The 17,820-nt window shown below is 42.6% G+C and overlaps 1 protein-coding gene across 1 annotated transcript in view; it reads left to right on the top strand.

Annotated features, from left to right (window-relative positions):
• Positions 1-4,023, top strand: part of ARHGAP26 (Rho GTPase activating protein 26) — a 778,689-nt gene extending 774,666 nt beyond the window's left edge. The window contains exon 24 of the mRNA XM_042780720.1: positions 3,935-4,023. Coding sequence (XP_042636654.1) covers positions 3,935-4,023 — 89 coding nt within the window. The remainder of the gene's footprint in view (positions 1-3,934) is intronic.
• Positions 4,024-17,820: the final 13,797 nt, after the last annotated feature.

Genomic DNA, 17,820 nt, shown 5'->3' on the forward strand with positions numbered 1-17,820 from the left:
TTAGCAGTTAGGTGCCTTAGGCACTATGCCACCCACACTCCCTCTGTAAGCATTAGCTCCCATCATTATAATACACAAGACCAAAGGAGCACCAAATGTTGTTGAGCCAGGGAGTGCAATACTACAAACTAAAAGACACCAAAACTACTTAGGAAAGCAAAGCTTGACAGATTTGAGCACCATTAATATGCCCATGGGCTGCCAGAAGAATGAACAAACCTGTCTTGGAAGAAGTATAGCAAGAATGCTCCTTAGAAGGGAGGATGCCGAGACTTCATCTCACGTACTTTGGTCATGTTATCAGGAAGGACCAGTTCCTGGACCAGGACATGATCCTTTGTAAAATAGTGGGTCAGTGAAAGAAAGGAAGACCTCTTCAGTGTGATGGATTGACATAGTAGCTGCAACAAAGGGCTCAAACATAGCAACAATTGTGAGGATGGCACAGGACTGGGCCGGGTCCCTATGAGCTGGAACTGACTCTGGCATCTAACAGCAGCCAGCACATTAGTGCTCATGAGTAGTGCTCATTAATAGTAGAATGTGCTATGAGCATTTTAGGAGCCTGGAGAAGAGAGGGAAGAAGGTAAGTAAATAGGATTCTATGATGTTATCTATGAAGAAAGGGGGCTTCAGCCAAGCCTTAAAGTTTGAAGAAAGAAAATAGAATACAGCAGATTCAAGGGAGCACCTGGTGCTGCCTCCCTCCCCCCATCTGTTGGTGAAAGTTCGTGTTTTAATTTTTTATTACCACCCTCATTGCAGAGGCATTTAGGCATGAAAAAGCTGTAGATCCAAACTTTCTGTGAACTAATTAAAATTTAGATTTCTGGACCCCAATCCCAGAAATCCTGCTTTCATCAATATCACTTGGGGCCCAAGAATCTGCATCCAAGTGATTCTCATGCACATAATCTGGTACCATACTTCAGCAAACTCTGACTTGAAGACTCCCATGAGTCAGCAGTCTGCATTGTCTTCACAGTCCCCTGTGACTTACCTCTTGGCCTCTAGTTTCAAGGCCCTCCCTTGTCTACTCTGAGCCTTCCCTTAGTCTGCAGATTCCAGTTCTAATGTTTATCAACAGTACCAGTTTAGCACCTGAACTATGTTTGAACAGCTGGCCAGGAAGGGAGATGTGTCTGAAAGAGATGGACTTAAGTACATCAGATGGGGTAACAACCCAAGTAGGAGCTATGCTGTGAAGTGGGAGGGGCTTGCTTTCGAATTTAGCTGGCTGATTGGTTTATTCTTTCTGGCTTTCTGGCTTGGTTTGATTTGAACATTTGTTTCCTGAAGCTTGGGGTAGGTGTAGAGGCCAAGCCCTCTTACCCAGGTTTTCACAGGAGTATGATTGTAAGTCTTGCTGACCAGTCAGATGACATAAGATCTCCTACAGACTGTGTGCATAGCTCTGCTGAGTAGTTTGTCCATGTTAGTTCACTTAATCCACACAAGAACATACTGAGAAGAGGCCAGATTTATTATTGTCACTATGTAGGAGCTCTGGTAGCATAGTGCCTAAGGCACTTGACTGCTAACCAGAAGGCTAGCGGTTCAAACCCACCAGCCACTCCTCGGAAGGAAAGTTGGGCAATCTGCTTCCATAGTGATTTTGCCTTGGAAACCCAAAGCTAAACGCGTTATAAGTCGGGTCTGACTCGATGGCACAAAACAACAACATGTAGGTTCAGAAACTGAAGTGATGTTGGTGGCTTCAGCATGCATGTATGGATGGACAGAGGGCAAAATTATGTTAGTGCTACAGTTTTACTAGGGGGGAAATGGGGTAAATTGGAGACCCTTGGTAATTGGAGAGGTCAGGTCACTTTAAAGTTGCATTAATTCCTTCCATGGCACTTCTTTCTCAGAGTCTTCTTTGCATGGGTTGTCCTGAATCCAGAGTATCATTGCCACTTTTTGTTCTTTCCTGAAGTCTAGGAATGTGAAAATTAGGCAAGCATTATGGAGGCAGACTTTGTCTTTTCCTAAAGGAGCATTCGAGGTCTAGGCAAGTTAGACATTCATCTTCTAAGGAGCCCTGGTAGGACCAAGGTTAAGCAGCTTGGCTGCTAACCAGAAGATCACTGGTTTGAGCACACTAGCAGGTCCACAGGAGAAAGATGGAGCAGTCTGCTTCTGTAAAGATTGCCCCCAGCCCAACAAAAACAGCAACAACTCATGGCCATGGAGCTGATTCCAACTCAGTGACCGTATAGGACAGAGTAGAACTTCCCTGTAGGGTTCCCAAGGCCGTAACTCTACAGAAGCAGACTGCCACATCTTTCTCCCACAGGGTGGCTGGTGGATTTGAACCACTGACCTTTCACCAGGACTCCTTTCTTGGGAACTCTATCTTGCAGTTCTACCCTGTTATATAGGATCACTAAGGCCTCATGGCACAGTAGTTAAGCAGCTCATCTGCTAACTGAAAGGTCAGTGGTTCAAACCCACCAGCCTCTCTAACAACATCAGGTTTGATTTTTGCAAGCCTCAGTACTTTTCCTTTTGCTGCCTGCCCATTTGCTTTCTCTGATATCTCTTCTTGCTTCTTTCCCTACAAACCAAAACTAGAATTATATAGTAGTGTTGGGGCGGAAATGCTTTTCTAAAACAAGCTCAGGAAGTCACTTAATTAGCCCAGGAAGGGAATAGGGGAAATTTTCATTCTCTTCGAACAATCTCGGAAAATTGAAGTTTTCCTAAAACATTAAGAATAAGCACTGTGGCTCCACCCAAGAGTGATTTGTATATTCCCAGTTCACAAGCATGATCAACCCCCACCACTCAATCCCACAATTCCTTCTCTCTTCCTTCCTGCTGTTGACTTTGCAGACTCAGCTGGATTTTATATAATCTTCACGATATCACAGTGCTTTCCATGAACATGGATTGTGATGTCACAGAAATGGGTATATGTTCTTTGGATAATTAAAATTAAAGGAGCAAAAACTTTGAATGTTGCAATAAAAGGAAGAAGAAGACAGCACTCAGACTTGCATATAAGAGGGGAAATGTTCTAGAGAACAAGAAAGAAGAAAACTAAGAAAGGGAGTGGGTGGAACAGAAATAGGGCTAATAAAAGAGTGTAAAATGCAAAAGAACAGAAAACTGACAAGGAAATTAGAAGCAGAGGGTAAGGATTTGAAGAAAAGTAGAGTGCAAGATCAGAGCTACTTACCTTTAAAAACTAGTTCTTCATTTACCTCAAGTAGACACACGCCCTCGAGAGAACAATCATGGGAGAAGGAAGGGCAACTTATGCACAGGGAGACAGCTTAGGGGGCAGGAGAGTATGGAGGGATGGATACTGGGAAGTGGTACCATGGGGAGGAAGTTGGAGGGGAGCTGTTGCATTGTGGTAAACTGTGGTCAATGACATGAGACAAAGTATATGTGAACTGCTGTATCGAGAGTGAATTTGCTCTGTAAATCTTCACCCAAATCACAATAAAAAAAAAAAAAAATAGTTCTTTAGGAGTCCTCCATGGATACTCCACTTAGTACATAGTCAGTACTCAGTAAGTATTTCCTGGGTAAGTAGATGGGTGGGTGGGTGGATGGATGGATGGATGGAAGGATAGATGGAACAGTATAACTGTTGGACATATAAACCTTAAAAAGTAGAAATCTGTCACTTCTTTATAGTTAAAATCAGGGACTTCAGAAATTCTATTTGTGAGACCTCTATAATTTTTCAAAATTTTGAGTGTCTGTGTCTGTTTCCTTTTTTCTTGTAGAGAAGTTTAGAATCACCTTCATCAGAAAGCTTGTCTCATAAAAAGTTAAGAACCAACCTCTGCTTTAATGAACTTCTAGAATTGTATAATTGAATGGGTGATGCTTTCTCCAGACTTCTTCACACACATAGCACACATCCAGCTCCTGCCCTATTTATAATGTCATCTCTTCTCACTCTCCCCTTCCTGTACAGTTCATCCATCTCAGGAGCCTGGCTGGTTGGAGGGGACTCTGAATGGAAAGACTGGCCTCATCCCTGAGAACTACGTGGAGTTCCTCTAACCATGGGCCCCAGCGGAACTGCTGAGCTTTACATGGTATCCATGACAACTGCTGATTCCAGTGTTGTAGACCATTTCTCTTTGGCACTGAGAAACGCAGAGTGACAGACTCTGTTGATACCTGTCAACATGGACATTTCTGTGGACTCTGGTGTAACCTATCCCCATGATCATCTCAGATGATGCACAGCAATACTGCAGGAAACAAGTAAATTGTCAGAGGCAGCCATTTGACTCTGATAACACAGAAAAAAAGCTTGCAAAAGCATTTTCTCATGAGTGCCCTAAGTAGGGAGCACTCTTTTTTTTTTTCAACAGCCATCCAAACCCCAACCTTCTGAAAGAGGAAGTAAGATAAAAGTAGTCCCTAAGACCATACAACATAGCTAAGTCCAACAGAAGTGAGCAGAGAAGTTGACTGGGTCCATGGCTTTTGTTTACCATAGACACTGTCTCTACTTCACCTCTAAATACTTGAGACCCACTGCTACAGGCAGCAGGGCCTGTTTGCATGCAGGATGGAAAGGGGTTATGGCACTGTTTACATAAGATCCAATCTCTCACCATCTCTGAAGCAGCATTTGGCTCATCAGCAGCAGAACTCAGTCCAGCCTTCTTATGCACAGGAACACACACACCCCACGAACCCCCTCCCAAGCAAAGAACTTCTCTGCCACGAAGAAGGCTGCCATCACCTAGTAACTATGGCAACTCAACCTACTCTAAAACCAAAACAAAAAATAGCACACACTCTTTGCTTGGCACCTGTGTTTTTTCTCCCCCTTTTTGGTAGTTTTTAAAATGGTTTTCTAACAACTTGAAGCAAAAGATCAAGGAATTGAAATTATTTACGTGAGGCAGACAATAGCAGCTAGGAACTATCTGTCCCCTTTCTGATGAAGTTCAGTAAGCATCAAGACATATTGGGAGCACACTCTAGTAACTTCTTTAGATTAAATTGCTTACTGGCTTGATAAACATGTGTTCCTCCATGCAACTGATGCTTGCTGTCTAGAGGACAAGATGATGTTCCCGATGGGTGATGCCCTCCCTTTGTCTGACTGCTTCCCTTGTGGCCTCCCATTCACATCATCCCTGGCCTGCCCTTGCCTGCCTCTAGCCTGTCACTCACCGGCTCCATTGCAGCTTGGAGCTGTGCACTGGTGGTTTCCATGGATGTTTCCCAGGTAACCTTGTGGACTACAGTTTCAATGACATATTTGTTCACTGCCACACAGAAAAAGGGAATTGCTTCTCGGGCTATACAGGCACGAGACTAATATCATAGCCATTGTGATTCAGGAAGACACCAAAGGTTGGGAAGATGGAAGATAGAATGGGAACCTTCAGAAAAAAGGAATCTCCTGGTCAAGTAGGGGCTGGGTGTTGTGGGCATTTGTGGAATTCTGGCTTGGGTGGGAAAGTAAGGCCTGGACATTCCAGATTCACTAAGCCTCCAGAGAACAGCCACCTTTATCTTCCACATTTGAATGTCCTTGCAAGAGTGACTCTGGACAGACCAACTAAAACCAGTGGACTAGGAAGCTCCCAGGAGCCCCTTGGGATGATGGCATTGTTCCAGAGAGTGTTTCCTTCCTTTTGAAATTTCTATTTAGGGAACTTTAAAGAAGAAAAGAAAAACTTGAATTGTGTTGTATTACTGTATCTTTTACATTTTTTTTTTTTTTGAAGAGATAAAGTTGTAAATAGAGTGATTTAAAATATATATGGCAAAGTTTTATATTTGATATTCTTTAAGCTAGTTGCTCCACACATTTAAGCTTTGATTGCTGAACAGGCATACGTAAGAGGGAGAGAAGTGGCAAAACTAAAGGTAGTCAAGACCCTGTCTGCTCTGGCCTTGAGGAAGGAGAAAATACTCCTCTGTGCTCTCTGTTGGGTCTTGTTGGTAGGTGTGACAAATTAATATTGCCCAGTTGTCTTTATCCAGATTTTTTTTTTTTTCTGAGAATTTCTCAGGCTTTGGATTTGGAGCAAGATGGAAAGAACACCTTCAGGCAACAGATCTTTAGAACTCTTCCTTTTAGTAGAGAAATGCTCAGGATTTAAATAGGTGGGGCCAAGGGTTAGATTTTCTTAGGTTTTCTTCTCAGGTGTACTTGGTACCCCAAGATATCAGGACAGAGCAAGACGGACAATTCCTGTGCTCCTTACATCTTTTCTCCACGTTGTGTTAGGCTTTATAAATGAGGTCAGGCTGGTTTGCAAATTTAGTGTGTGTGTGAGTCCTGAGAAAAACTGGATTCTTAGGATCTTTGGTTCTTGATAAATTGCTGCTTTCCCTAAACATTTTTATGTCCTTTTGTCTCCAGGTTTCCTAATAACCCCACAATAAGAAAAAGACTCTAAAGAGGGATGAAAATTGTGATCTTATAGCTCTATAGATGGTTTTAAAGTTAAAAGTTCATCAATGTCACTCACTATTTAGTTTATCAGCTCAAGGATTATACAACTGTTACTCAGAAACTCACCCAGGAGCTAGGTACACATTACCATTGGATCAGGGAACAAGTATTAAGAAAGGACCAGAACATAATAGAAAAAGAAAGTTATCATTGAAAACCCAAGAGGAAAGGGAGTATACTAAGACTCAACTGTTCCCATGGACTTTGGACAGCTTGAGAAACAGACCTTGAAAGACAAGCCTTCTCATACATCATTGTGCTTTCCAGTGCTTTCAACACATTGGACATTTTCAGTTAACTGGAGCTAATGTGGAGGATCAGAAGGGCCAGGCCTGGCCTTAGGATTTCCTTACTGAAGCATCTCTGTAAATACTTGGCCCCAGCTTGACCACTTGGAACCATGTCCCTTACTCCTCAGTTGGTCCTGGTTGAAAGACAGAGGAAAATAGGGCTGCTGTCGATGGGATTTTTTTTTCTTTTGGTAGACCCCCTTCCCGGCATCTCTGTGGCCATGTTGGGCCTATGGCAGATGGCCACCCTATATCTCTTTCTCCAGCCTGGCTCCCCTCCTCCCCCATTAGCTGCAGAACTAGAGAACCTGTTCTGAAGATGAGCCAACAAGCAGGAAGAAACTTAAAGACCAAAAATACATTTTACTCTCTCTACCATCTATACCCTATTCTCTAACTCTCTGCTTGAACCTCAGGGCAAACTAGAGGACTGAGTGTCAGAGTAGAAGCCCGTTTCCCTGGAGCCTCGAGTTCCCATATAAAGGCCTGGGCATAGCCAGAATCTTCGTAGGACATTAGGATCAGTCTCTCATATTTCCCTCTGGTACTCCCAGAATTCATAGCTAAAGAAGGCCATGCCATAAGAAGAGAACTATTTCAAATCCCTGCCCCAGGCAAATGAATTCCTGACTTCCTCAAGACTGATGATGATATTCTCTCCTGTTTAAAAAATACATACAAATACACACACATTATACAGAGAGAGATGGACCCTGTATAACAGCTTTCCTTGGTATCCTAGGACTAGAGCCAGTTTTAGTTAAATGTTTCCATATTTCTACAGCCAATATGTGTTTTCTTACATCAGACCCAACTGTCTAATTCAACACAATTTCAGTTCACCTTGTCTTGCTGAGTCCCTTTTGGGCAAAGGAAGAGGGAAAATATGCAAACATGTCTTGGCTGATTGGCGTTAGCAAGAAAGAGCCACTGTGTTAGTGACAATCTCATTTCATGCATCTGCCCAGAACTCCAGAGGTGGCTATGTCATACCTGTAGGTCAAAGGGAGGTCCTTCTACCAAGTGAGTTTGTGTCTCCTGAAAACTGCAAGCCTGGTTACAGTTGACTACAGAGGGTCATGAGAGCATGTACAATCGAGGGATAGACAGACAGGACAAAGCTAAAGACAAACTGGTCATCATCTGTTCAGGACTGTTGACACTTTTCATTCTCTGGCTTCCCCAAAAGCAGGTCGGATCACCTGGTTATAGAGACATGGCTCCCAGGTACAACAGTGGGCCCCATAGCCCTCACCGTTTGCCCTGGGATTGAGTATCTTATGAACAACCAACCATGTTGGTTGTTGGCTGCCATGATGGTAGCCAGCACTGAAGAAACCAAAAACCTCTTAGCTACCTGATACTTTAAAAGGAATATCTTAGGTGTTCTATATGGCAAGTTAATTGACAATAATCAATTACCTTGACAAGCCCCACATCGCTTTAAAGTCAGCCAAGTGCCCTCACACACCCTGTGCTGCTGTTTGAAAAATTGATCTTGTGCTCAGATGCATTTGGCAGCCACGCTGATCTGCTGGGTCTGAACCACTTCTCTGTAATTGTAACATCAAAATGACAACAGTGGCAGAGCAGTGAACCTTGTACAATCCTATAGCAAGCCTGAGACAAGACTCCAACAGGTAATACTTAGCTTTTTTCCTTTTGCCGTCTACCATGCTTGTCTAACTTAAGAGCTTCCCAAGCAGAGTAGGGAATCCAGATGTCACTCAGAAGCAGCCCTGCCTAGAATGAAGTCTTCTCCTGGAGACACCTGTGTTCTTGGGGGTGAACAAGTATTAGATAGGAAGTAATGTCAGGGCCAGAGAGAAAAGTGAGCTATACTGAAGAACTGAAGAAAATAAAAAATCTAACAACAAAGTCACAACTAATATTTCTCCCAAAAGTTTTACAGGACATCACAAGATGAAAACATCTTTCAAGGCAGAATGTTTTAGAGAGCAAAAGCTTGGCATAGACCTACACCCATGTAAGGGGAGCAGTTACTATTATGTCAACATCCTCTTCAGCATAGTCAGAACCAGAGTATTGGTATCATCAAAATGTCAGATTTCTCTGGAGCAGGCCTTCAGGGGCTAAGGTGATCCACCTACCATGTCCGTACAGTTGTCCAGAGAGACACCTTCAAGCAGCTTTCTAGGGTGTCCAGATGCCAGGATCAACCTTGCACCTGTGAAAAGAGGTTCTTCTGGCAGTTCTCAAGCAACTGCGTGTCAGTATGTGTGTTGTATGCGTATGTACAGTGCATAGTTCCATATGTGAAGATACATACTATCATATAGCAACCTACGTAAGCTGAGCCTTTACAGTCTTTCTGATTTGAAGGTTGAGAATTAGGGAAACGAGAGGCTGTTGATTGACTATCAAAATAATCAAAGATGTAAAGTAAGTGCCATTTTAAAACTTTGTTCATATTTATCCAATGGTTATTCTCTGCAGCTACATTCTGTATTAACTTATTAAAAGTCATGTTGGAAAAAAAAAAAAAGATCAAACTCAAATGCTTAGTAGTTTATGCTAGGCTAGTGTTCAAAAGCACTCTAAAAAGATTTTTGGTCCATATTTTGGAGAAGAAAATATTTGCATGTTTAATTCATATTTAGGCTACCTTTGAGTATACTGTAAAGTGCTGTGTGATATAATATCAATAAAGTACTTATAAAATGGCACCTTAATTTTTTTTTTTTTTTTTTACCATAAATGCACTGTTTTAAACTTCAGTATTGAGTATTGACTGGCGTGTAGAATCCAACTCCATAATTAAAAAGTAATCTGTGACTAGAATAGAACTTTTTCTCTGGTGTTAGTAAAACAGTTTTGTCATGCTCAGGCTTTAAAATAAAAACATGTTTTTGTGTCACTTAGCATATCTATTAAGAAATACAGTTTCCTTTGAGTGGCCTCTGAAGCTTGGCCACTCTGAAGTTCTAGTGTTTGGTTGGTTTATGTGACAATCCCTATGAAATGAGTGGAAGTATGATTTTGAATTAAATGACTTTTCCATTTGGTGGTATGTTTGTTTCTTGAGTTTCTGATAAAATGTTGACTTGATACATATTTTAATATTTCTTCAAATGACCATTATGAAAAGTCACCAGTTTGAGCTCCTGGAGTTGTTGGTGACAACCCCAGTGCTGATTGCTGAGGAGCTCTGTGGAGCTTTGGTTACCATTACAGTGAGGTCCGTACTAATAAACTTGGAGTTGAGCATCAGACATATTAAACAACTGAACACAAGGAGTTGTATGTTCCTGAGTTTATCTTTTAGAATACATATTGTTTTGTTCTTCTGAAACTGGATTTTCTTACAACTCCTTTTCCTGGAACTTCTTAAAAACCCTCTGGAATACTCAGAGGGCCAGAATACAGACAGTCCCACCACACGCTGGTTGGGTCCCAAAGCTTTCTAAATCATTTGTTGAGAACTTGTAGCATGTTTCCGCAACTAGTTATCATCACAGATTCTGATCCCATAGTAAGTTCATATGTGTCAGAGTCAAGTCAGACTGTGACTTTGCAGAAGTTGATCTGCAGGCCTTTTGAGGTATTTCTGAGTGGACTCAAATTTCTGACCTATTGTTTAGCAGCCAAGTGTGTTAACATTTGCACTGGACCAACCTGTATCATTGAATGTTCTTCTCATTCATCATCTCCCTTCCAGGTACGTTCTGAGTTGCAACCTGGAACCAGGTTTCCAGCAGCCCCTGGCCTCATAGTGAGAACAGAAAGATCCAATGACCTGCTCAGAAGGAGATCAGCCAGGAGGGACCCAGGGCTTTGGGGATTGAGGAAAAGGCTTGCAGCTCCAGAAGGTTGCCCTTGAGGAGGGGAGGTTATGGGTGCCGGCATGAGGCTCCTTTGGGGCCTGGTTCTCAGGGAGTCACACATAATGCAACTACCATGCTGATCTTGTTTGTCACTTACCAAGGCATTTGCTTACCCATGAACAGCACAGATTGGCAGCATCTGCTAATACACCCTCCCAGAAAACTCTTCCAGGACCTGAAATCTCGGACATGTGGGTGTGAGACTTTCTGAATGTGGCGCACATTTATATCTGATACTTATCATGTAGTCAATTATATGATGTGTATTCGTATGTTATCTATATTCCTGGCCCTTCCAACATACCTCCCAGTCATCTAAGCTTTTGTAGCTTTCCCCCCTCCTTTAATTATGGTGGAAAAATATATAACAAAACATACGCTAATTCAGCAATTTCTCCATGTACAACTCAGTGACACTGATTACGTTCTTCAAGTTGGGCAACCGTTTTCAGTATCCTTTTCCAAATCATTCTACCACCATTAACATAAACTCAGCACCCCTGAGGCAAAAACTCCCTATTTTCCCCTCCTACCACCCCTAGTAACCACTAAGAATCCTTGGTTTGTTGATTTCATAAAAATGAGATCATACTGTATTTTATCCATTTGTGACTGCTTTGTTTTGTCTGGTATGATGTTTTCAGGTTTCGTCCATGTTGTGGTATATGGGTCAGGACTTCATGTCTCTCTATGACTGAGCAGTGGCATCACTAGGGCTGGTGTCATCCCACCTCCATGGACCTCCCCCGATACCAGACCATACAGAATCCTTAAAAAAAAACAAACTCACTGCCGTCAATTCGGATCCGACTCGATAGCGATCCGTCCTTGGGTTTCCAAGGCTATATCACTATAGAAGTAGATTGGCCGGTCCTTAGTAATGTTTATTATCAGTTTTAATCATAGAATAATTTGTGATCAATCTAGTTTTAAATTGCTTAAATGTAATATTTGTTTGATTATATGAATACTAACAAAAAGTGTTTCGTAAACTCTCTGTTGAATTACAACATTATTAGTAACTGAGTGGAAGCTTGTTTTTATTTTTCTCCTTTTCCTTTAATGACTTCTTCATTCTCAACAAGTTATTGATATAGTGTCACAAATACCAATTGCCACAATATTGTAGTTAAAACACCAGAAAATTTGACAGAAACAGTGACTATAAAAATATCGGTAGCAATGAAAACAGTAGTGCATGCTTATAGCATGTGCAGATGAAACCATGTGATTCAAAGTAACATTATAATTGGGTAATAATGACAGCTCTGACCAGAGCACATTAGGAGGTTTAAAAAGTAAATTAACATAGAGTTTTAGCCTTGTAAGTATACTGATAACACGTAAGCTGGGCTTCCAAAAAAAATGTTTTTATTATAACTAACTACAGAAATATTTTCATTTAAAAAATAAATTTTTGCTGAAACACTACACAAAAATTTTATAGACAGTCATTTTGGTGTCATCCAGTGCTGTCCATACCACTCCCACCCCCAGCCCTACCCCCTCACCCTCCTAGTGATACCACTGCAGCTGAGTAGTAGTCTACTGTGTGTGGATACCACATTCTGTTTATTCATCTGTTGACAGACATTTTGGTGGTCTTCACCATTTGGCTCATGAAAGTGCTGCAATGAACGTGAGTGTTGTATACTTTTCTGTTAGCATTCTGCTTTCACTTTTTTGGTATATATCTAGTGTTTTGGTTCTCTAGTGCTCTGACAGAAAATACTACAAGTAGATGGATTTAATAGGGTTTTATTCTCTTACAGTTTAGGAGGCCAGAAGTCTGAATTCAAAGTGCCAGCTCTAGGGTCTGGGTAAAGGGCCCTCAGCCTTGGGCTTCAGCTGTGCCTCTTGCTTCCAGCCCACTGGAGCTGGAGGTATCTCTTAACTCAGGCCACTGCTGGCTGGTAAAGCTGACAAACCCAAGGTCAACAAGTAAAAGGGCACAGTCCCCAAGATTTTCAAGCAACATGGCAAGCCACTAGTTCAAGTCGGAAAACAGCCCCAAGATTGTTAGGCAACATGGCAGGCTACTGAATGAAGACTCGGCTACTTGCAGGGTCCAAGCGTGCCAAAAATCTCAAGACTTTTCTCAAAGTATCTTCTTATGTACTGGAAGCAGACCACATACCGAAGGCAACTACTCAGCTGCTCACAGCACGGAGTTGGTTACCAGTCTCATCATGGGGAATAATTATATCCAGCTGCCTTGCAGCTTGAAACCAGACCCAGCCAAGGTAACACAGAACTTTAACTTCCACACCTAGGATTGAGATTGCTGGGTCGTATGGTAGTTCTGTGTTCAACTTTGTGAGGAACTACCAAACTGTACTGTTTTACATCCCCATCAGTAATGGATGAGGGTGGTTTTTGTGGCTTTTTAACATGAAAGGTTTTTGTTTCCATTTTGCTTTTAATAAGAGCTCGGAGCAGAGCTCAAACTGTGTCACATCTTGTGGTTTATTCCATGTTTCCTACATGTTAGTCCTGGCTGTGTGATTGGTCAGAAGAGACCTTGGGTAGAAGTGGGTGGTAACACTCGCAGTTAGGTAAATGTGAGATGGTGAGTGTCATGAAAGATTTTCTCAGACCTCAAACATGTTTGCTCTCTTGGAAATTAAACCAGGCCTTCAATTCTTCCTTTCCCAGTTCTTTCTCAGCCTCCACTCAGATACCACACATCTATCCAAATGTGCCAAAGTCATTGGCATGCCCTGCTTTAAATAGCACTGACCTAAGCAGCAACTAATTAACTACACTGGGTTAGTCAGTATTGGCTGAGTGTGGGCTGCACAGCGGTCAAGGGAGACTCTAATGAACACAGTAACAGCTCAGGGTAGGTGAGGCTTCTCACACGAAGGCCTGCTTGACCATCTACAGTGTTGGGGTACACAATGAATAAAGATCACTGTCCTGTGCTACCTAGTCAGTGTCAGACAGTAGGGAAAAATTTGAATTTGAAATTGAAATCATCCAAACCATGAGTCTGTATCTCACAGCACTTAGCAACTCCTGTCACATTCTGTCTGTAAAATCTCTTATGTAATTGACCCCATGAGGCTGGCCTCAGACTCTGTTCCCTAAAACTCAGGTGGCTAATATGCCTTCCCAAGACCAACCAGAGTTAGTCAAGACTTGAGTTCATAGGTCTTTTCCTTAGGTACTGAATCACATGCTACCCTGCAGGTCTTGTGCCCACCCTAGGAGTAAAGTTTTGTTCTGACACTGGCCATATATCCTTTTTTTTTTTTTTTTTTTGGTAGACTATTAGATGTTTAAAAAATTATTAACTGACTTACTGCCTTTTCTGAACCTTCTTTGTGGGGGACAAAAGAAGGGAGGTGGTCCTTGTTACACTTGCTTTCCCTGTGTTCAGTGAGATGAAGCAATTATAGTGGTGATTGTCTTTCTTTTCCCATTTTTTACCTATCACACTATTTCTCCTTTCCAGCATTTTATACCTAGAGTTAATTCATTGTTTGTCATAAAATGCTTGACGCCTGACTCTGTTTTTAATGAACAGCTCCATGAGGACTGAGTCCTTGTCTTATTCACCTGTGTCCACCCAGCACCGCACCTGGCACAGAGAAGGTACCCAATCATATTTGTGAATGGACTGAGCAAGGAAAAGAAAATTGAGAAAACACTGCTCTAGACTGTGGCTCCCCCTTTTCTGTGTTATTCTCCAGTTGTGGTTGAAAGAAAGACACTGGGTAACATTACTTGGGTACTTGTACACAGAGTGGCTCTGTGACCTTTGGCCAGACACTCCATTTCCTCATGTCCTGGGATTTAAGCTCACTGGAGGGAAACCACCCTCCATCCAGGCACACATGGCCGCATTCTTTCCCAGCCTCCTTGCCTACTTCTCAGCACAAGAAACCATCTACACAACCAGCTGACCAGGAACCAAAGATTCTTCACTGTCATCTGGGTAACTCATGGGTTTTTTTATGAACGTCATACCAGGCTGAGGCCGCCTTCAAATGAAACCACAGTGGAATCGCCCCAAACATAAAAAATGATTCTTTTTTAAATATCATTAAAGGAAATTCCACATGGTCTCAGGGGAACTTGTTATGGTCTCTAACATTCTCAATAAAGGAATTTGTTGTGTCTAACCAAAGTTTCCCATGTTGCAGCACAAGTGTGTTTCTTGCCGATTTTACCTACAATGGAGAACAACTGGCCGTCATCCTTTTGGAGTTCTCACCCTTCGTTTTTATGCTTCATTCAGCCAGCATTTATGGACCACCTCTTTGTGTGCCAACTAATAAAAAGCAAACTCACTGCCTTCGACTTGACTCCAGCTCATAGTGACCCCTCCTTGAGTTTCCTAGGTGGTATCTCTACAGAAGTAGATTGCTCAGTCTTCCTTCAGAGGAATGGCTGGTGGGTTTGAACTGCCAGCTTTCTGGTTAACAGTCAAGTGCCTTAAGCACTGCGCCACCAGAGCTCCTACGAGGAGCTGCTAAACCCTGGTCATGTAAGTGCTGCCCTCAGGAAGCACAAAGCTGTCTTCAGAGATAGCAAGGACACAAAGGACAACGTTTGCATGTGTCATTGTGATGCTAACAACTGGTGGCAGGTAGTGGGGGGCATCTCTGAACAATGACCCTTTGTGCTTGGGAGGCAAGGACCAGTGAAAGCTTCACAGAAGAGGAGACTTTGTAAATGGATCTTGAAGGAGGAGAGGAGTTTGCAGGAAGCACTAAAGAAGGACCAAGGCATGAGGGGGAAGCGGGTGGGCAGAGGGAAAGAGAGAGAGAGCAGAATAACTAGGGTTTTCCAGAGAATGGAAAACCTTATTCACCCTCACCCACCCCTACCTTAGGCTGTAGGCTTCCTTTTCTCTCAGTGGCGGACAATATTAGCTAACATTTATTACTTCCTTACTAGGTACCAGACAGGGGCCTGGTGAAGATAGTGAGCACCCAAGGCAGTCTCTAAATTGCACCATCCAGCCCCCAATTTCAAGATGAATAGATGTTGATAGTGGCAATAAATCAGCAGAGATGCCTCCTGCCTCTTGTTCAGGTGACTTTCATATTTGTGGCTCCTTAGAACGTCATTCCGTGCTGCATCTGGTGCCTTTTTAAACGTGCGTCTGGATACAAGTCCCCCTTCACCCCCTTACTACGCCTCTGGATGTCTGCCGTGCTTGAGGAAGGATATGGGCCGTATCAGGCTAATTGTAACTGCTCGGTGGCAGCCCCCTTCAAGTGATGCTCACACCTGCCATATCTTAGACACATTTCTGGTACCAGACACTGAGTCTTCAAAGCACATGAATGAAGTACTATAATCCACCTCCTACTGCACCCCCATTTTATACAGTGAAATCTGTGAGAGGCAGGACTCAAGGAGACTGGTTTTCCCAGGTCTCACGAGTTTTCCACCTTTGACAGGGTGCAGTCTTACCACTTTTCTATTGCTATAAGTGGAAAATACTGAAGTTTTTCTTCTCTGACAGGTTTCCACATCTTACACAGGTTCTGGCTTTCACAGATGTTACTATCCATGAGAAAACTGAGGACCAGGGAGGTCATATAAGCTGGGAAGAAGGATTTGTGCTTCTAACGTCCATATGCCTTTTAAAAATATTTTTCAAGTTTCTTTAAGTTGCATATATTATTGCACATAAATGCATAGACATAATAGCATCACATGCTTATTTTGCTTGGTGGGAGTTTTTCCTGCTGTTTTTGATTCATCTCTCCCAACCCCCACCCTTCCTCCCCATAACCCTTGTCAACAACCCTGATCTTAGCACTTCAGAAAGCACAGTCTGGCAAACACTTAGCTTTCCCTTTACAGTGGCAAGATATATTTTGATTAAAAACTTTTTCCTCTTTGGAGCTCTTTGCTAACTCATCTAGGATGACTAGCAACAAAATGCAATGCACAGCCCTCGAGTCGAATCCAACTCATAGCAACCTTAGGTTTCCAAGGTGGTGTGTCACTACAGAAATAGATTGCCCAACCTTCCTTCTGAGGAGTGGCTGGTGGGTTTGAACCGCCAGACTTCTGGTTAGCAGTCAAATGTGTTAGGCACTATGCCACCAGAGTGCCTACTGAGCCACCAGACCTCCTCTGGGGTGACTAGTTCTCCATTTTAGGGCCCATGCAGACCCTCCTGTTTCTCTGGGAAGTCCAGGGACTCCAGCCTCAAGCTTTGGCTAGTGCCATAAACCTTGAGCATGCGATACAGAGGTAGTGCTACACGGCGGTCCCAGTCATGCATTGCTGGCTGGAAGTGTAAAATGTGTAAGATTTTTTAAATTATATAGTTTGAAAACAATCCCTTTCCCACCCTAATCCAGCTGTCAACAACAGATCTTAAGGCTCTTATGGGACTGTCAGAAAAATCCCATGAGCATGTGTCTTCTTGATGGAATAGCCAGTGCTTCTAGCCCAATCTGCTAATACTCAAAAAAATTGATCATTTTCTTACCATTTTAACCCTCTGTTGAACCTAAGGAGTTCTGGTGGCATAGTAGATAAGGTATTTGGATGCTAACCAGAAGGTTGGTGGTTCAAACCCACCAGGTGCTCTGTGGAAGGAAGATGGGATGATCCACTTTTGTTAAGATGTACAGCCTTGGAAACCCAATGGGGGCCACTATGAGTCAGAATCGACTTGATGGCAGTGAATTTGGTTTGTGAGCCTAAGGAAGGAGCTGTGGCATTCAGCTGCTACTCAAAAGGTCAGCAGTTCAAATCGACCAGCCACTTTGTGGAAGAAAGGTGAGACAGTTTGCTTCTATAAATATTTACAACCTTGGAAAATCTATGGAGCAGTTCTACTCTGCCCTATGGGATCACTATGAGTCGGAATTGACTCAATGGCAGGGGATTTGGATTGGTTTGGTGTGGAATCTAATGAGATCTGAAAAAAGCCAGAGCTGGAGGAGATTGTGTAAGAACAGAGAGTGTGCAGATTATTGGTGCGTGTTTCTAGGACACAGGAAGTATCTGGCTCCAACCACAGTCTGCTTGTAGAGTGAGACCATCACTCGAGTCTCCTACAGATCCACAAAGGTGCTGAACTGTTGCATAACAAGATGACAGTGATAAGAGTAGTAAGTCTCTTTTTGAACACTTACTTCCATTCATACACTAGTAAGTCTCCTTTTGAATACTTACTTCCATTCATACACTTTGTACTAATTACTTTAAGTCTCGTTTAAGTCTCACATCAACCCTAGGAAATGAACACTGTTTTCTCTGA

This window comes from Orycteropus afer, unplaced genomic scaffold (genome assembly GCF_000298275.1).
Source record: "Orycteropus afer afer isolate SDZICR_OR568_19922 unplaced genomic scaffold, OryAfe1.0 scaffold00056, whole genome shotgun sequence".
In the NCBI taxonomy this organism is placed as follows: domain Eukaryota; kingdom Metazoa; phylum Chordata; class Mammalia; order Tubulidentata; family Orycteropodidae; genus Orycteropus; species Orycteropus afer.